Source organism: Leptinotarsa decemlineata, unplaced genomic scaffold (genome assembly GCF_025532065.1).
Source record: "Leptinotarsa decemlineata unplaced genomic scaffold, Ldec_3_MD MMD2_tig00004307_RagTag_RagTag, whole genome shotgun sequence".
In the NCBI taxonomy this organism is placed as follows: domain Eukaryota; kingdom Metazoa; phylum Arthropoda; class Insecta; order Coleoptera; family Chrysomelidae; genus Leptinotarsa; species Leptinotarsa decemlineata.
This window is the reverse complement of record NW_027412606.1, coordinates 18,732,315-18,749,274: the sequence shown is the minus strand read 5'-3', so window position 1 is coordinate 18,749,274 and position 16,960 is coordinate 18,732,315. Positions and strand designations below refer to the sequence as shown.

Here is a 16,960-nt window from a genome sequence, read left to right as displayed (position 1 = left end):
CCAGAATTTCATGGTCACCTTTGACGAAAGACTCTGTTGTTGAGAGTACTCACTCTGAAGTGTTGTTCTTGGCTTCGTCTCGGAGCTTTGACATCTTTTTAGTCACTTTTTTGGGCTTGTTGCCGGAAGTTTTGTTTACTGGAGCGACTGGTTTTGATGGAAGAGGAGGAAACTCTTCTGGAAGGCGACGCTTTTTGTTGGCCGATTCTTGAGGCTTGATCGTATTCTCGTCGTTGTTGGTCTCAGACTGACCAGGGAGGGTAATGCCGACGGGAGTATCTCTGGAGGATACATTCCGTGACGGACGCTCGAGAAGCTCCTTAGCCCCTGGTAGAGGGCCAGAGGCCTTCCGAACTGCCACCACGGAGCTGCCCCTTAGCAATTCTGATGGACTCAGGCACAGGCGATCATGCAATAAACCCATGAAGGTAATTACTTCACCCCTGTCTCTGGCCATCAGGCTGTCAAGCAGTTCCTCCATACTGCTGTCAAAAAACTCACACCCTTTGATATCTTAAGGGTAGGCGATGAACAGTTCCAGAAAGTGATAGTTTGAACGCACTCACCAGAAGTCTGGAGGGTCGAGACTTCTGGTGACAACCAACGCACTCACTAATAGGAGATATGTAACTACTGGTGAACGGCTGAACATCCACCAGAAATAGTCGTATTTGTGGAAAAAACTTCGAAATTATCGCAGCGAAAAATATTCTGTATGTCAGTTTCACACGACCAAATGAAAATAAGTCCAGCTAGTCATAGAATCTCTCTGCAGTTGATTCAGTGATATGTCCACTGCGCCACCTGCAGATAGAGTCAGGAAACAATTCCACAAGCAAACTCCGGGGTAGGAGTCGGAATGATGAATAATATTCTGGAGAGGTGAATTGTGACATGCTCAGGGTTCTCCCTTTCCTCTCATGCAGACCTATGTCTTTGTAGGTACGTGTGGCAGATAGCCAACGGAAAAACAAACAACCAATATTTGGCACACATACAAACTGACGGAGAAGGTTGAACATGTATAAGATTTTTCTTGGTTTTGACATTTTGTCAGAATGTTCAATTTATTGTTTTCAACTCATTTTTAGTGCCCTGAAGCTTGTCAAAGTAGAACAGAGATTTGATTTATTATTTGTTGACTGAGAGACTTCGTTAATCCATATATATATATATATATATATATATATATATATATATATATATATATATATATATATATATATATATATATATATATCCCATATATACATATGTGGCCCACAATTTATGTGGCAGACAATATCTGGTTTGTTGAAGGATATACACAAAAATGTTTCATACAAAAGTTTCAGGAGTTCAGTTCATGAGAGCTATATTTGATATAATTTTCAAATATACAGGGTGTTTGGTGTAGGTGCTACAGACCAAAATTCCATTTTTTAAAATAGAACGCCCTGTATATCATTACATATTCAGATGCTACGTTAAATTCTGATATCATTTCATGTTTGGTTTTTGAAATTCGGTTACGGCGTTGTTGAGTTATTGCTCAAAATGTAAAGTCTTGAGAACGACTATTATTTTTAAAAATATCTCATACAATCATTCTCTCTGCATCAGATCACATGAAAATTAGTCAAAATTTTGGGTGTTCGAAGTGATGGTTTCAATTTTGAGTTGTGGAATTCAGTCAGGAATCATTTTGAATATGAAACAATTGCGAAATTGAAAGAGGTGTATTCGAAAACAAATCTTTAATTAATAACAATGTAAATAATATAACTTGATAAATCATTCCATAAGAATGGTAGGTACCTAGAAATAAGTCATGAAAATTGTTCAAAGTGATGCCCATTAGATATTATACAGGCTTCGAAACGTCGAATCACTTCTCTCGTACAAGTCGCTCTTATAATATCAGGCGTAATATCACTGCACGCTAGTCGAATTTTCATTTTCAGATCATCCACATTCAAAGGGGGAGTAGTGAAAACAATATCTTTTGAATAACCACATAGGAAAAAATCAAGCGGTGATAAATCTGGGGAACGAGCCGGCCACCGAATTGGACCCTTATTACCAATCCATTTATTTGAGTACGTTCTATCCAGATATTCAGTAACAACCTGTGAATTGTGAGGAGGAGCACCATCTTGTTGCCACCAAATTCCTTTTCGTTCTGCTATGGGAATATCTTCCATCAACTGGATCAAATCATTTTCTAGAAAATGTAAATATCGCAATCCATTGAGATTTTCATTGAAAAAGTAAGGTCCTATGATGCGGCCATTGAACAATCCACACCATACATCAATACCCCAAGTAGTTTGAAAATTACTTTCGCGGACTCAGTGGGGATTTTCTTGAGACCAATAGTGACTGTTATGTCGATTATTGTGGAATCGCGAATCAAGTCGTCGTTCAAAGTCCGTGGGTTTCAAACCTTGTACCAACTGAATTTTGAATGGGTGGTATTTATTTTTTTTCAGAATTCTCTGTACATTAGATTTACTCACCCCGACTTCTTCTGCAAGAGTACGGATAGAAACATGTGGATGAATAATAATATAAGCCAACACATTGATTTCTAAATCTTCAGTTCTAACAGATCTCGTATGATGACGATGCTTTATAGTAGAGTTCGCAATTTTTCTACTCTCGAAAAAGTCATTCGTGACGGAATGGGTCTGTCTGGAAAACGTTCTTGGTATAGACGTTGTGCTTGACGGCAGTTTTTCTGACATTCCCCAAAAGTTAATAACATATCAATGCAATCACTTGGACTAAACGCGAAAGGCATACTGGAGTTTTCGCACAAAGAACACAGTTACTGTTTTGAAAAGAATCACTGAATCGAACTGACAAGTAGATACAATTCAACAACATTTGTTACTATGGCATCAACAAGCATAAGCTACTTGATGAAATTGTGCAATATAAAGCAATTCACCCTCAAGATAGTCACATTCTCAAGAATTTCAATATTATATCGATATCGTATCGTAGAGGTGAGAATAATGGTTTGTATTCAGTAGTAGTCTAGTTCAATTTAATAAAAGATATAGACTGGATTCGTGTACGAGTAAATAAGTTTTTTTGAAACTTTATATTTAAGGAAAAGTGCACCAAACACCCTGTATATTTGAAAATTATATCAAAATATAGCTCTTACAAACTCCTATAACTTTTGTATGAAACATTTTTGTATATCTCCTTCAACAAACCAGATATTGCTTGTCACATAAAATGTGGGACACCCGGTATATATATATATATATAAAAAGATAGAGGGATATTGAGTGGGATGGTATTATCAATGGTAAAAGTGTTATGTCCAATAACCTTTTACCATTGATAATACCATCCCACTCAATATCCCTCTATCTTTTTATATATATATATATATATATATATATATATATATATATATATATATATATATATATATATATATATATATATATATATATATATATATATATATATTATCAATGGTAAAAGGTTATTGGACATAGCACTCATAGGAAGGTGGGCAAACCGCAGACACGTGTTTCTGGCTATTTAGCCTTCGTCAGTACGGTACAGCCAAGTGTAAAGGATAGACAACACTTGGTTGCAAGAAAGGGGCCAAGGGATGTCACGCAGGTTGCTATAGCTGCTCCCGTGACGAAGTTGGGAGTTAGTCCTTGTAATCACAAGGTCTTCCAACGATGACACGAAATCGCAGTTGGCCCCTGATGATGAATCCGCTTGCTTTGTTTGGCCCCTTTCTTGCAACCAAGTGTTGTCTATCCTTTACACTTGGCTGTACCGTACTGACGAAGGCTAAATAGCCAGAAACACGTGTCTGCGGTTTGCCCACCTTCCTATGAGTGCTATATCCAATAACCTTTTACTATATATATATATATATATATATATATATATATATATATATATATATATATATATATATATATGCTGGTGGCTGCTGGTAGCTCCGTGCATTCTTGGCTGCAGCATACTGCTGATGGGCCAAAAATCCGAAACACGGAGCTATGGTTTGCCACTATCTTGAGAGCTATGTCCGATTATTAACTCATTACCTTTCATATTTTTATATATAATATATATATATATATATATATATATAACGGTCAATTTTTTTTGGAGAGTTGAATAACTCAGGCTTAATAGGTGTAGAACTCGTCAATAGCGGTTTACTCGTATATACTTTGTATATGATTGATCTGTACTCATGGTCAATAGTACATGAAAATATATGTACCACTTGGTGATCGAAACACGTGTTGAGGTGTCAAAAATAACGATTTGGTGTTGGGAAAAAACTCCAGTAATATTCATTCCATACCATATATTCATTTCATACCATTATAACTTTCCACTTCCACTTTGATGGCCATGTCTTCAAATCTAGATGTATTTTTTAATGCTGAACAACTTTTTCAATTAACTTATCTCGAGATTTTCCAAAATAAGAGTACTTTACTTTTGTCTCAAAATCAATCAATTGAACTCTAACAGAGCTCCTCATGATAAAATAACTTGGAATACAGGCGAATGAATTGAGTCAAATTTTCCGAAGAGTAAAACGTGGATACATTAATTGAAATATTCTATGAAACAATCATTGATGTAATAAAAATAAATGTACCTACATCTCAACTGAAAAGAAAGTTTTAAACTCGCTTACAAAAAACATGAAGTTCACAAAAGATTGAAAAATATGCAGGACAATATCTGTATCAACCTTCTCCTCAATAGCGTATACATTTCAAATGATTGATTCATAGTGAATATTATAACTACGAGAATAATATGAAGAAATGAAATTCTCATCAATTCTAGAATTTTCTGGAAGTATATAAAATAAAAAAAAATGAGTTATTTAAATTAACCTACTTCAATCAGCATCTTTAAATTATCAGTCAGCTGACACCGGTAAAAGCAATTTTTTACTTACGTATGTATATATATTCACGACCCTCTTGCAAATGCTTGACGAAAATCTTGATCACTCTGTATAGTCCAGTCATTTGGTAAAAAAAGGGGGTTACCTGGAAAGTTTTCCGGGAGTTTTGAAAATTGGTTAATTTATAGATTTGGGTATGCTCTTTTCGAATTTCAATTTTGCCACCTCGTACCCCTGCCGCTCGCGCCGCCATCTTGAAAAAATGGTGTCTAAAAACGGTTTTTTAGGAATATCTCCTTTCCGACGCATTTTACGAAAAAAATATTCATTTACAAAATTAAACTAGAAACAATTTCCTACAATTTATGTATCAATATTTTTTTTCATAAAATCAATAGTTTTTGGCGTACGAGCACCTCAAAGTATTATTCATCTGCACCACCACGTGTTTTTCGTATATTTTTCTAAAATATTCTATTACTGCCGCCGGTTTTGAAGATGCAGGTATAAGGGTAATATGTCGCCTTTGTATTGGGTTCCTTTCTCTAGACTATGGAGACTATACACAGTGTATATAGTCTCCATACTCTCGACCTTCAACGAAACATTTGTCGGTAGAAGCTATATTACGAGAAATATTTAGTTGAGGCTGTCATCAGTATACGTTCATCGTCGAACAGTGTTGTTTGTGTTCTTAGAGCTATGGTTTCTAATACAGAAAATTGTTTTATTTGTGACAATTCACTCTTAGAAAATGAAACAGTTGAAGTGAAAGAAAAAGGATTGTAGACTTTTCGTAAGTCAAGTGTTGAAAGAAATGATAATAAAGTTAAACTTTTGGCGGGACTCAAATCGATAGTGCTTCATGATGTGTGTCGAAAACGATACAATAATGAGAAGTTAATCGTTACATCATTGCGTAGAGGAAGTGATGCCACGAAACCTCAGCCACTACTGCGATCCTCGCACCCAGTATTCTTTTTTAAAAATCATTGTTTTTTATGTGCTGAAGAGATAACAGCAGAATTTATAGCTAAACAAAAACAGACGCGGCTGTGCAAGCGTAATGTAGTGTATAGTGTGAGGAAATTGTCAATGAAAGACAGTATTTCAAATCTTGTCAGAAATCGTAATGATGATTGGGGTCGAGCAACTGTTGAGCGTCTTGAGCATGTGAATGATTTGGTCGCAGCCGATGCACAGTACCATAATTCCTGCATGAAAAAATTATATCAAGCACCACCAGCTGAAGATATAAAAAAAAGGTCCGTATGCCACTGAGATAGATACTGCGATGCAGTTCATATATTTTTATCTTGAGCAGAATTTCGACGAGTGTCAGTTTTCCTTGGACGAATTGATGACCAAAATTGAAGGTGATCACCGTCCCCACATAAAAACGGTAAAAGCGCAACTACTCAAAAAATACGGTGATGATATTTTAATTGCCGTCACTGCCAATAAAGCTCCAGTCGTTTGTTTTCGAAATACAGGATTTAAGTTATTAACAGAAGCCTAGTATAATCAAAAAAGTGATGACAATGCAGAAGAACGTAGGCGTATTGTGAAGACAGCAGCATAAATTGTTATACAGGACATTCGCTCTACAGTCTACGAAACAACACATTATCCTCCATCGGATAATTTTTTTCAAGACTCTGAGTCTGATATACCTGAAACTTTACGCATTTTTCTAGATAGCGTAATTTGAAGAAACGAACGAGCGTCCCTTCAAAAATGGAAGAAAAAAAGTATTGCTCTCGCTCATTCTATAATTGCAGCAGCAAGGCCGAAATCTTTCATGTCAACAGTGCAGATTGGATTAGCTACATTTTTGTTTCGTAAGTATGGATCTCGGCGACTGATAGATGTATTATCATCTCCAAGATTTTGCTCTCCATACACCGAAGCAACAAAGTTTCAGCTATTATGCGTCCACCGTTGAGTATCGATGATAACGCATTTTCTCAATTTGTTTTTGACAAGGCTGATTTCAATACGCAGGCATTAGATGGTAATAATACTTTCCATGCCATGGGTGGTATCCATTGTGTAACACCTAAAACTACTATCGCTCCTGATCAAATTATTCCACGAATAAAGCAAATGCCATCTGCAAAAGTCGTTGGTAATTTCGGTAACATTGCATTAAAAACATTTGTGAAAAAAAAAACGATACGGGCTTGAAAACCAATAAGATTCAAAACCTCGGTAGCATTCGTGAGGTTTCGGAGTCGTCTGTTTCAGATTTATTGTGGCTCTATGGAAAATGGGCCGACCTGCGTAACATACCTGGATGAAGCGGATTCATGGAACAAGTGACAGTGGAACTCCATTTCCAAAAATCATTTGTAGGATGCTTGCCCTTCATCAATGTTCCACCGAATGATTACGATACAATTTTGACTGCTCTCTTATCTGCGTCTGAAAAATGTGAATCATTACATCAGCATACTTGTTTTGTTACATTTGACCAGCCTTTGTATTTCAAAGCGCAGGACATTATTTTCTCATACGATGTGGACTCCAAATTCAGTAATACTGTCGTAAGACTCGGTGGATTTCATTTATTGATGTCATTCTTGGGATCAATTGGATACATAATGACTGGAAGTGGATTAAAAGAGCTTTTTAACACTATTTACGCAACTAATTCAATTGAAAAAATTATGAAAGGACATGCGTATTCACGTGCGGTAAGAGCACATATATTGACACATCTTTCAATTGCCAAAATTGTTCTTCAATCAATAGATATTACACCCGATCTCAATGCAGAATTAGAAAGAATTTTATACAATTTCGATAGGTCAGTGATACTCGAGGCGGACCAAGAAGAATGCTGTCAAGAACTTGCAGAGAAATTTGAGAATCAATTGATTACATTTGAACAACGTGGCCGTACAGCAAAATTATGGGTCCAGTATTTCCGGATGGTTACACTTGTTAAACAATTCATTGAAGCAGAAAGAATGGTCAATTGGAATTTACATCTTGACACTATTTAGAAAATGATTCCTTATTTTCATGCTAGTGGCCACTTCTTATATGCAGAATCTTGCCATTTATATTTGCAGGACATGTCGGATTTAAAGAAACGAATGTCAGCTGAAGAATACGAACTTTTCACAACTAAAGGATATTTTACAATTAGACGTTCTGACAAATTTTGGTGTAGCACATGGTCTGATATGACAATTGAGCAATCGCTGATGAGAACGATGAAATGCCTTGGTGGTCTTACTCATGGACGAGGAGTCAACGAAAGCGTGCTTTCCAAGTGGACTTCAGGAATGGTATTCTTGCACAATATTTACGACGAAGTAGAAAACTTTTGCAATGTTACTTTTTCTGGTTCCGAGCAGCACGTCGGAATGAGAAGTTCAAGAGTAAGCCGTTCAAGATGACGATTTAAAAATTCTGATGGATTGGTTGCCAACCATTCACCTTTTCCAGAAATAAAGGATATTATGTCAATAAACACTGGAGTTGTTGGAGATGAAAACATTAATTGTTACATGGCTCGAGAAATTGGTTGCACTGGCATTTCTAAAATCATTGGCAGCGATTTTTATACGGTGAAATTCAAGCGGAATGACAATAAAATCACTTGGTGTTATGACTGCAGGCATCCCAATAGAAGGTGAAATTGTTCCGATTAATCCATTATCAATTTTCCAACGAATGTGTATTGCAAAAGAATCTGAAGAGGAACTTGAAAACTTTCTTGCGTACGAACGATAATTTCCATTATCACTTTTCAATGGCGAAGGCATGCGTAAATGCGTTAAATCTTCGATATATAAGGCTTTTAAGCAACATTCTGGAGACATAAATTTTGGTGATACAATGTACGTCATCGATGGAGGGCACTTATTACACCGAGTCATTTGGCATCGCCGTGAACCATTTTCATCTATTTGCAGTAATTACATCACGTACGTTCGATCAAAATATAAATCCAATGCCATAATCGTATTCGACGGATATCCTGAAGATTTAGCAACCCGTAGTACGAAATACGCAGAACGATCCCGAGGATCAAGAATAGCTGCTTCAGTAGTTTTCGACGAGACAATGATTCCAACTGTGTCGCAAGATAAATTCCTGGGGAATAATGCGAACAAGAACCGCCTCATTAGAATGTTGAAAACAAAATTTGAAGATACTGTAATAGTGGTCGGCAAAGATATAGATCTTCTGATTCTTTTCTCAGCTCTATGTACGAGAGCGAACGTGTACTTTCTCAAACCAGGAAAAGGAAAAATTCCCCAGCAAATATATTCCACTGAAAATATCATAGATGAAACAGCTGCAGATCATATTTTATTTTTGCATGCCTTCAGTGGCTGTGATACCACATGTGCACTCTTTGATCAAGGAAAAATTAAATTCATTAATGTACTCCGAAAAAATCCTGATTTGAACCAAGTTATTGAGGTATTTAAAAATCCGAACGTTGATCCAGAGAGCATTGCTGAAGGAGGAGAACGTTTTCTCCTTCAATTATACGGTTAAAGTGACGTGAAAAGTAAAAAAAACATGTCTTTTAACGAATATAGCATATAGCACAAAATCAGCATATAAAAGTAAATTTAATATTGCATCACTACCACCAACAGAAGCAGCAGTACGACAACATTCATTCCGAGCCTATCACCAGGTTCAGCAGTGGTACGGGAATGAAAAAAATGCAGAAGAATGGGGATGGAATAGAAACAAAAATGGACTAATTCCTGTTACGATGCTCCAGCCCCCCGCTCCAGAATCGTTATTGTAACTTATTTCCTGCAAGTGTAAAAAAGGATGTCAAAAAGCCTGTGGATGCAGAAAAACTGGATTGAAATGCTCGGTTATATGCGCAAATTGTAGTGGTTGTTGTAATAATTCGCCAATTCCATCATATAATTATGATGAAGAAACGGCGACTATTTTTGAAAAAGCTTTCGATGAAATCGAAAATGAAGAGACGTGTGATGAATCTGATAGTCACATCGCAGATGATGCGGACGAAATTTCGGTCCTAGATGTTTCGATCGATGCTCAGGACGAAGTCGTAACACCCGGTCCATCAGGAACAGCAAAGCGAAGGAGATTGCGCTAAATTTCAAAATAAAATTTATCAAAAGTGGATTAGGCCTATAGGGGAAACCACAATAAAAAAAACGCGCCGCTTACTCTACCTATAGGTGGTGTGGAAATGAGTTTTTTTTAAAAACGTCTATTAAAATGTACTTTGTGGCGCTCTTACGTCAAAAACTATTGATTTTATGAAAAAAATTATTGATACATAAATTGTAGGAAATTTTTTCTAGTTTAATTTTGTACATAGATATTTTTCTCGCAAAATGCGTCGGAAAGGAGATATTCCCAAAAAATCGTTTTTAGACGCCATTTTTTCAAGATGGCGGTGCGAGCGGCGGGGGTACGTGATGGCAAAGTTGAAATACGAAAAGAGCATACACAAATCTATAACTTAATCAATTTCCAAAACTCCCGGAAAACTTTCCAGGTAAAACTACCAAATGACTGGACTAGTAAAATTTTCTGAACAACGGATTTCAGGAGCAATTGCTAGTATGAATATACGCAAGTATTCTGGTCCGGACGACATACCAGGGCTATTTATGAAAAAAAACTAAAGATAACTTGATATTACCCTTTTTTCATATTTATAATTGTTTCCTACGGACGGGAATATTTTCTGGTAAGTGGAAATCTTTCATCGTCATGCCACTTCTCGAAAGTGGTGATTAGCGTATTATTGAAAATTACAGACCTATTAGCAAAATTGTTTGAAAAATTCATCAATGGAATTATTTTAGGCCATACACAAAATGAGATAATAAAACAACAATATGGTTTTCCACTATAGATCCATTGATACTAATTTGATAATGTTCACAGATTATTTGATATAGAGTATCAATGATCAGATGCAAGTGGAAATAAGTCATAATTTGATCATTGAAAGACTTGCGGAGATCGGCATAGATAGGCATCTTCTAGGGTGAAAATTGTCATATATTACAGAAAGGTATGAATTTGTGGATGGTACCGGTTAACATTCAGAACTTTATATGGTTACATCAAGTGTACCACAGGGGAGTCATTTGAGACTATTATTCTCTATAATTTATATCAACAATATTGTTTGAGTATTTGAACATTCCAACTTCTCAATATATGCGGAGGATCTCAAGATCTATGGAACCATCAAAGAAATCCAGCACTGTGCAAAATGATCTTGATGCATTAACAGAAGTCTATGACAATAGTAGCCTATAGACAGGATTCCACCAGAGGTGATCAAGATGGTAAGGGAACTAGAACCACTTTGGCTCCTGGAAATGGTTAATCTATTGCTCATAACCCAAACATTTCCGGAGGTTTGGAGTACGCCCAAACTAGTCCTGATTCCAAAGGGTATAACAGAGGATCAAAACAAGACATGAAGACCCATATGCCTACTGAATACCGTAAGTAAACTCTATGTGATTCTACTCAAAGGAAGACTAGAAGCAGCCATAGAACAAAATGAACTACTATCGGCTGCGCAGTACGGTTTCAGAAAGGGGCTTTCTGCAACGGATACTGTCACGCAGGTACTGAAGGCGACTAAACAACCAAGATGCAAGTGGGTGTTGCTAGTGGCCTTCGAAGAATACCTTTAACTTTCTGAAGTGGAAAGTTATAATGGTATGAAATGAATATATGGTATGAAATGAATATTACTGGAGTTTTTTCCCAACACCAAATCGTTATTTTTGACACCTCAACACGTGTTTCGATCACCAAGTGGTACATATATTTTCATGTACTATTGACCATGAGTTTAACGTTGACAAATCTTACCTTACCAGATCATAGATGAACTCTAAATGTTGAACTGAAGAACACATTCTATGACTTTGCTTTCATTCCATTCTTGAATTTATTAGGATACCGCTTCATCTGTATTAGTGAAAATAACTTTCATGGAACAGCATTTGATTCAGGACTCATAAAAAATAAATTTGTGTAAGAAGACAGTAATTAACAGAATGTTAATGATGTGTCTTCAATAAAAGGCAGCGTAGTGCTGAAATGAGATTTCTGTATTAAACAAACTGAAGCAAGGCTTTTCGAAAATCAAGAGCTGAAATGAGAATTCCGCATTGACCGAACTGAAGCATGGCTCTTCAATAATGATTTCAACATTGTTCTGGGTAGGGTAGACATACCTTCTTTCACCAACCAATGTCCGAAATTGGTACTGTAATATGGATCTGTTGGATTAATCTCCACGACTTTCTTGAGCAATTGGTAAACGCTGCGGTCACTGGGTCCTCGAAGTTTGACAAGTTCTATGTAGGCAGGTGTGAAGCGTGGCTCTAATTGAATGCATTTCTCCAGCATAAGCTCCGATTCAGATGATCTATTGTTTTTTCTATGGAGAAAAAATGTTGCAATGACATATATAGAAAATACGTGTAAAATCAATCAACTGTGATAGCCTCGCCCTTGAGAATGCCAGAAGCATGAATGTGATAGGTATAATTGTCGGAAATGAGAGAAATGATATAAGAGTTATGAATGGGTATTACGAGCCAGGTGAAAGAGAAACGTAAGACTGGATAGATTTTGAAGAATATTTGATGAATGAAGGGAAGAAAGATCCTGATTGGTTACCTATTCTCAAAAATTGTATAGAGCTAGTCTGGCGTGGATTTAGGTAGTGAATTGTTAAATGCTCTTTCATTGTCAGGAAATACAGCAACCGTAATCTCCTTGCTGTCAGGGGATTGGGAGATTTCCTCAACAAAGTTGTTCAATGTTAAATCTGCCAATCACCCAGGTGGTTGGTGGTATATATACCTAAAGTGGGTCGGAGAGACCCACACCCTAAGTCGGTACCAATCAGCCTCAATCCTTCTTTTTGGAAGGACTTAAGAGGATACTGAACGGACACATCAGGATGGTAGCATTATATGCACTCCCCTGAATAACCACCTGTATGCTTATCAAATCGGCAAATCGGCAGATTTAGCATTGAACTACTTTGTTGATAAAATCTCCCAATCCCTTGGCAGCAAGGAGATTGCGGTTGCTGTATTTTTTGATATAGAAGGAGCATTTGACAATGCACTACCTAAATTTATAGGAATCTCTCTGTCTAGAAAAGGTATAGAATCGACCATAACTGGCTGGATCTATGCCATTATGGTGAACAGAACTGCAACTACGACACTCCAAGGCGAGGATATCAAGTTCGGGTTTATCAGGGGCTGCCCTCAAGGTGGGGTACTATCTCCCCTTCAGTGGTAGCTTCTGATGGATAGTCTGCTTGACTGAAGAAAAGTTGATCTGCAAGCTTATGCAGATGACCTCGTCATTCTGGCAAGGTCCACTTCGGGAAAGGTAGCTGGTAATATCTTTCAAAGTACGTTGAACGATGTTCACAGTTGGTGCCTGAGGGAGCAGATGTCTGTCAACTCCAGCAAAATTGTGTTTATCCACATCACCAGGAGGAAAAAAGTGTTTGATCTAACGCCACTTTTCCTCAATGGTGAGGTCATTCCATTCGGAACGGTGGTGAAATATCTTGGCATTGTCCTTGATGAAAGGATCACCTGGAACGCTCACTCGGAAAAAGTTTCACACAAAGCCAGAGTGTCTATATAGACATGTCGAAAGATTCGTGGTGAAAAACTTGGAGTTTAGGTCCCGAACAAATCTATTGGATTTATGTGATAATTGTCAGACCAATTGCCTGGTGGCCGAAGGCTTTACAAAAAACGGCCCAAGACAAGCTCTCTGGTTTACAGAGGCAGGCTTGTCTGGCTATCAGTGATGTCATCAGTATCACACCGTCAGTCAAGGGGCGTTGGAAGCTCTTGGCTCCTACCGAGCAACGTCTATATTGGTAGCAAATTGCCAAAAGCGACTCATCTCGATAGGAAGACCTAACAGATTGTCTCTGGTCTGGATTTCTGGCCATACTGACCTGGAGGGCAATGAAGCTGCCGACTCACTTGCAAAGGAGGGACCAGAACCTGTCATTGACATCGCTTTAGGCTTTGCCAAACACTGAATACCTGGATGGCAAGAAGATTCATGGACTTCTGGCAGAATCTTCCAGGATTGATTCACTCTGAAGCTTTCATTCACTCTTCGTAGCTCAATACCAAACAGTTGTTGAACTACAGTGGAGATGAACTACGATGTCTAACAGGCCTTCTTACAGGTCACTGTCATTTGAATCATCATATGCAGAGATTAGAACTGTCGGAAGACAGTGTGTGTCGCCTCTGCTTGGAAGATGATGAAACAGCAGAGCATATTCTTTGTGCCTGCCCCGCTGGGTACCGAATCAAGTATTTAAAGTTCGGCAGAGCTGTACTCTTACCATCTGATCTGAAAGACCACTCATCATACAAACTAATCGGCTTTGTTAAGAAGCTGGGTTTATTTAGTCGAGTGCGAATAGGTGTGAGCCACAATGAACCATTGCGGATTGCGTTGGAGGGTCGAATAGTCCCACTCACTTCAGATCTAACATAACTTAACTTAACACAGATCAAATGGAGTAGAGGACATAAAGACAGCAATACAGGTAGTATAAAAACACATGAAGAAGCTAATAAGGGTAGGGACAGAAATCAGAGAGAATAATGTTCAACAAGATCGAAGAGAGAAAAAGATCAAAAGATCAAAAGATGCATGACAATCCTGTCATGCATCTCCGTACATGCATGTACGGAGATGCATGACAGGATTGGATGGCGAGAGTGGAAGGAGCGGACGAGAAGTATGAATGGGAAAGAAAAAGAAATGAATGGATACGATTAGCAAACTAATGGGCTGACAGCGTGGTGGAGAATGAACGGAAAGCATAGATGGTGAGCTGCTAGCTAACATGCGTAAAATTGACATGTAGAAGTCGCGAAGGGGTCGTGGTATCTCCAATTAGAGCAGGTCATGGAGTTTGTATGTGTTATCAACTGCGAAGATGTACGATGGTCGGTTGGCAGCACATTTTATGTTATTTTGTCTCCAACTCTTGGTGAAAAGGGTCAGAATTGTTAAATTAGTTTCAGTTTGTATAATGTTATGTATAGTAATTGAAGGTAAATTAAATAATCATGGGAAATGAATGAAATGAGTCTTCCACCCCGCTGATTCGTTTCTCCATATGGCCGCCGTTGAGAACCGATAGTGCGTAGGTTGGGAAAATTTGGGGTTTCCTTGATAGTGGTGGTGCTAGACAGAGTGAAGATGCCAGTTGCGAGGCTTTCAAGCTAGAACACCGAAGGAAAATGCATTATGCATGCATATGTGATTAGTTCTGAGGATGAAATACAAAATCATGATGACTTTTTCGAATTATATTTCTTTTGGCGCTAAAATGACTCTCAATAATCAGCGTTGTACATTCGTAACCCAACCTCGAAATTCAAATGCGTAAAGTAAGTATTTCCATAAATGAAGATGATCAAATTTATTTTACATTTATGATTATATCAACTTCTTCAGTTGAAATAAGTCAATGAATTCCGAAATATTTTGTGAAGCTATTGTCTGCGACTTCCATCGTGTGGAGTCCGTATTTTTGAGTTCACTCAGATTTTCTATCAGTAAGATTGCTTATTATGTATGATTCATAAGAATTGTTTCACAAACTATATATTTACTTGTGAGAAATTTGGACGTGATAAATTGAATAGTATTCGCAATACAAAGTTCGTTTCATTCATGAACCGATTCGAATGAAATAAACACTATATGTTAAGTGAAGCTCATCACAACATATCAGTAGAAACGGCACAAAAATCAATCGAACTTTTTTTGGGATCAGATGTGCATACAAAACCTAAAATATCATTGTATGTCAATGTCATAACAATTCATATCTACATTTTTATTTACATAAACTTTGTATAGTCACAAACAGCGATATCAACGGTTCGAAAATTTACTTCGAGAAAGTTTCATGTCCACATGGAATCAAGTGAGTCATGCAAGTCGAAAGATTTACATGAATATCTTACACATTAGGAGTCGTTCTATCATCTACAATCATCTCATGTGGTTGATATGTTGTTGACACAAGTGGTTGATACAATTGATAAAGTCCCATTTGTTCCGTTTGCCAGTGATGTGTTAACTGATTATCAGTTCAGTTTCAGGTTCAAGTGAAAACACCTCACCCCTTGCCTCTCATGTAAGACCTACGACTTCGTAGTTACGTGTGGCAGATACCCGATAGAAAAACAATAACTAACCCAGCTAAGGCCGCGCAGAAAGCTGAAGTGAAACCATCAGAAACTTGTGTAACATCTTCGATTCGAAAGAGAAAAGTTGTTCAATATATTCCGAAGAAAGTTCAATCGACTGTTCATAAAATTGTACTGTACATTACGGACAAGAAAATCATGAAGTTTTTGTTCAATATAAATATGTCCGAATGATTCTCACATATTCAGCAGATCTATGTTTGTTGTATATAACTCATTACTCATGACTCGTTACAGTGTAGAAGAATACTAACAAAATAATTTTGATACTATTATAGTTGTGTATAATAATAATAGTATAATGCCCCCCCTCTTTTATTTTTTTGAACGGATCAACTCAAAAAATTGAAATTTGAGATGATGAACATAATGCATGGATACTACAATTTGAAATGAAATTGACAGATGAAACTTTTAAGATGGCGACTGGGCGCCATTTCGAAAGGGGGTCTTGTGACACATCTTTTGGAAGCTCCTGACAAATACGTCACAGCCCTAGAATCTAATGTCAATATCTTCAACTACATCAAAATGGTGGAACTTTAAATAATTGCCTGAATACATTGATATTTAACTACATAATATGAGGTAATAAGCTTGAGGTGAGTTCAGAAGATGCTCGAATTGGTTGCCTTGAACTTCTTGACACATAAACACCCTATCTGATATTTCACGCCAAACATTTTCAAACACAGTAACGTCAATATCTCTACAAATACTTATTATTCCCTGCCGTATATCCAATATTGAAGAAGGTTCAGTTTCGTACACCTTTTGCTTCGAATGACCC

General features: G+C 37.3%; 1 protein-coding gene across 1 annotated transcript in view; it reads right to left on the bottom strand.

Moving 5' to 3' along the window:
* The window catches only part of LOC111505504 (protein O-mannosyl-transferase TMTC1), an 816,809-nt gene that overhangs the window by 22,301 nt on the left and 777,548 nt on the right, over positions 1-16,960 (bottom strand). Inside the window, exon 13 of the mRNA XM_074179103.1 lies at positions 12,118-12,323. Within this exon, the coding sequence (XP_074035204.1) occupies positions 12,118-12,323 (206 nt within the window). The remainder of the gene's footprint in view (positions 1-12,117; positions 12,324-16,960) is intronic.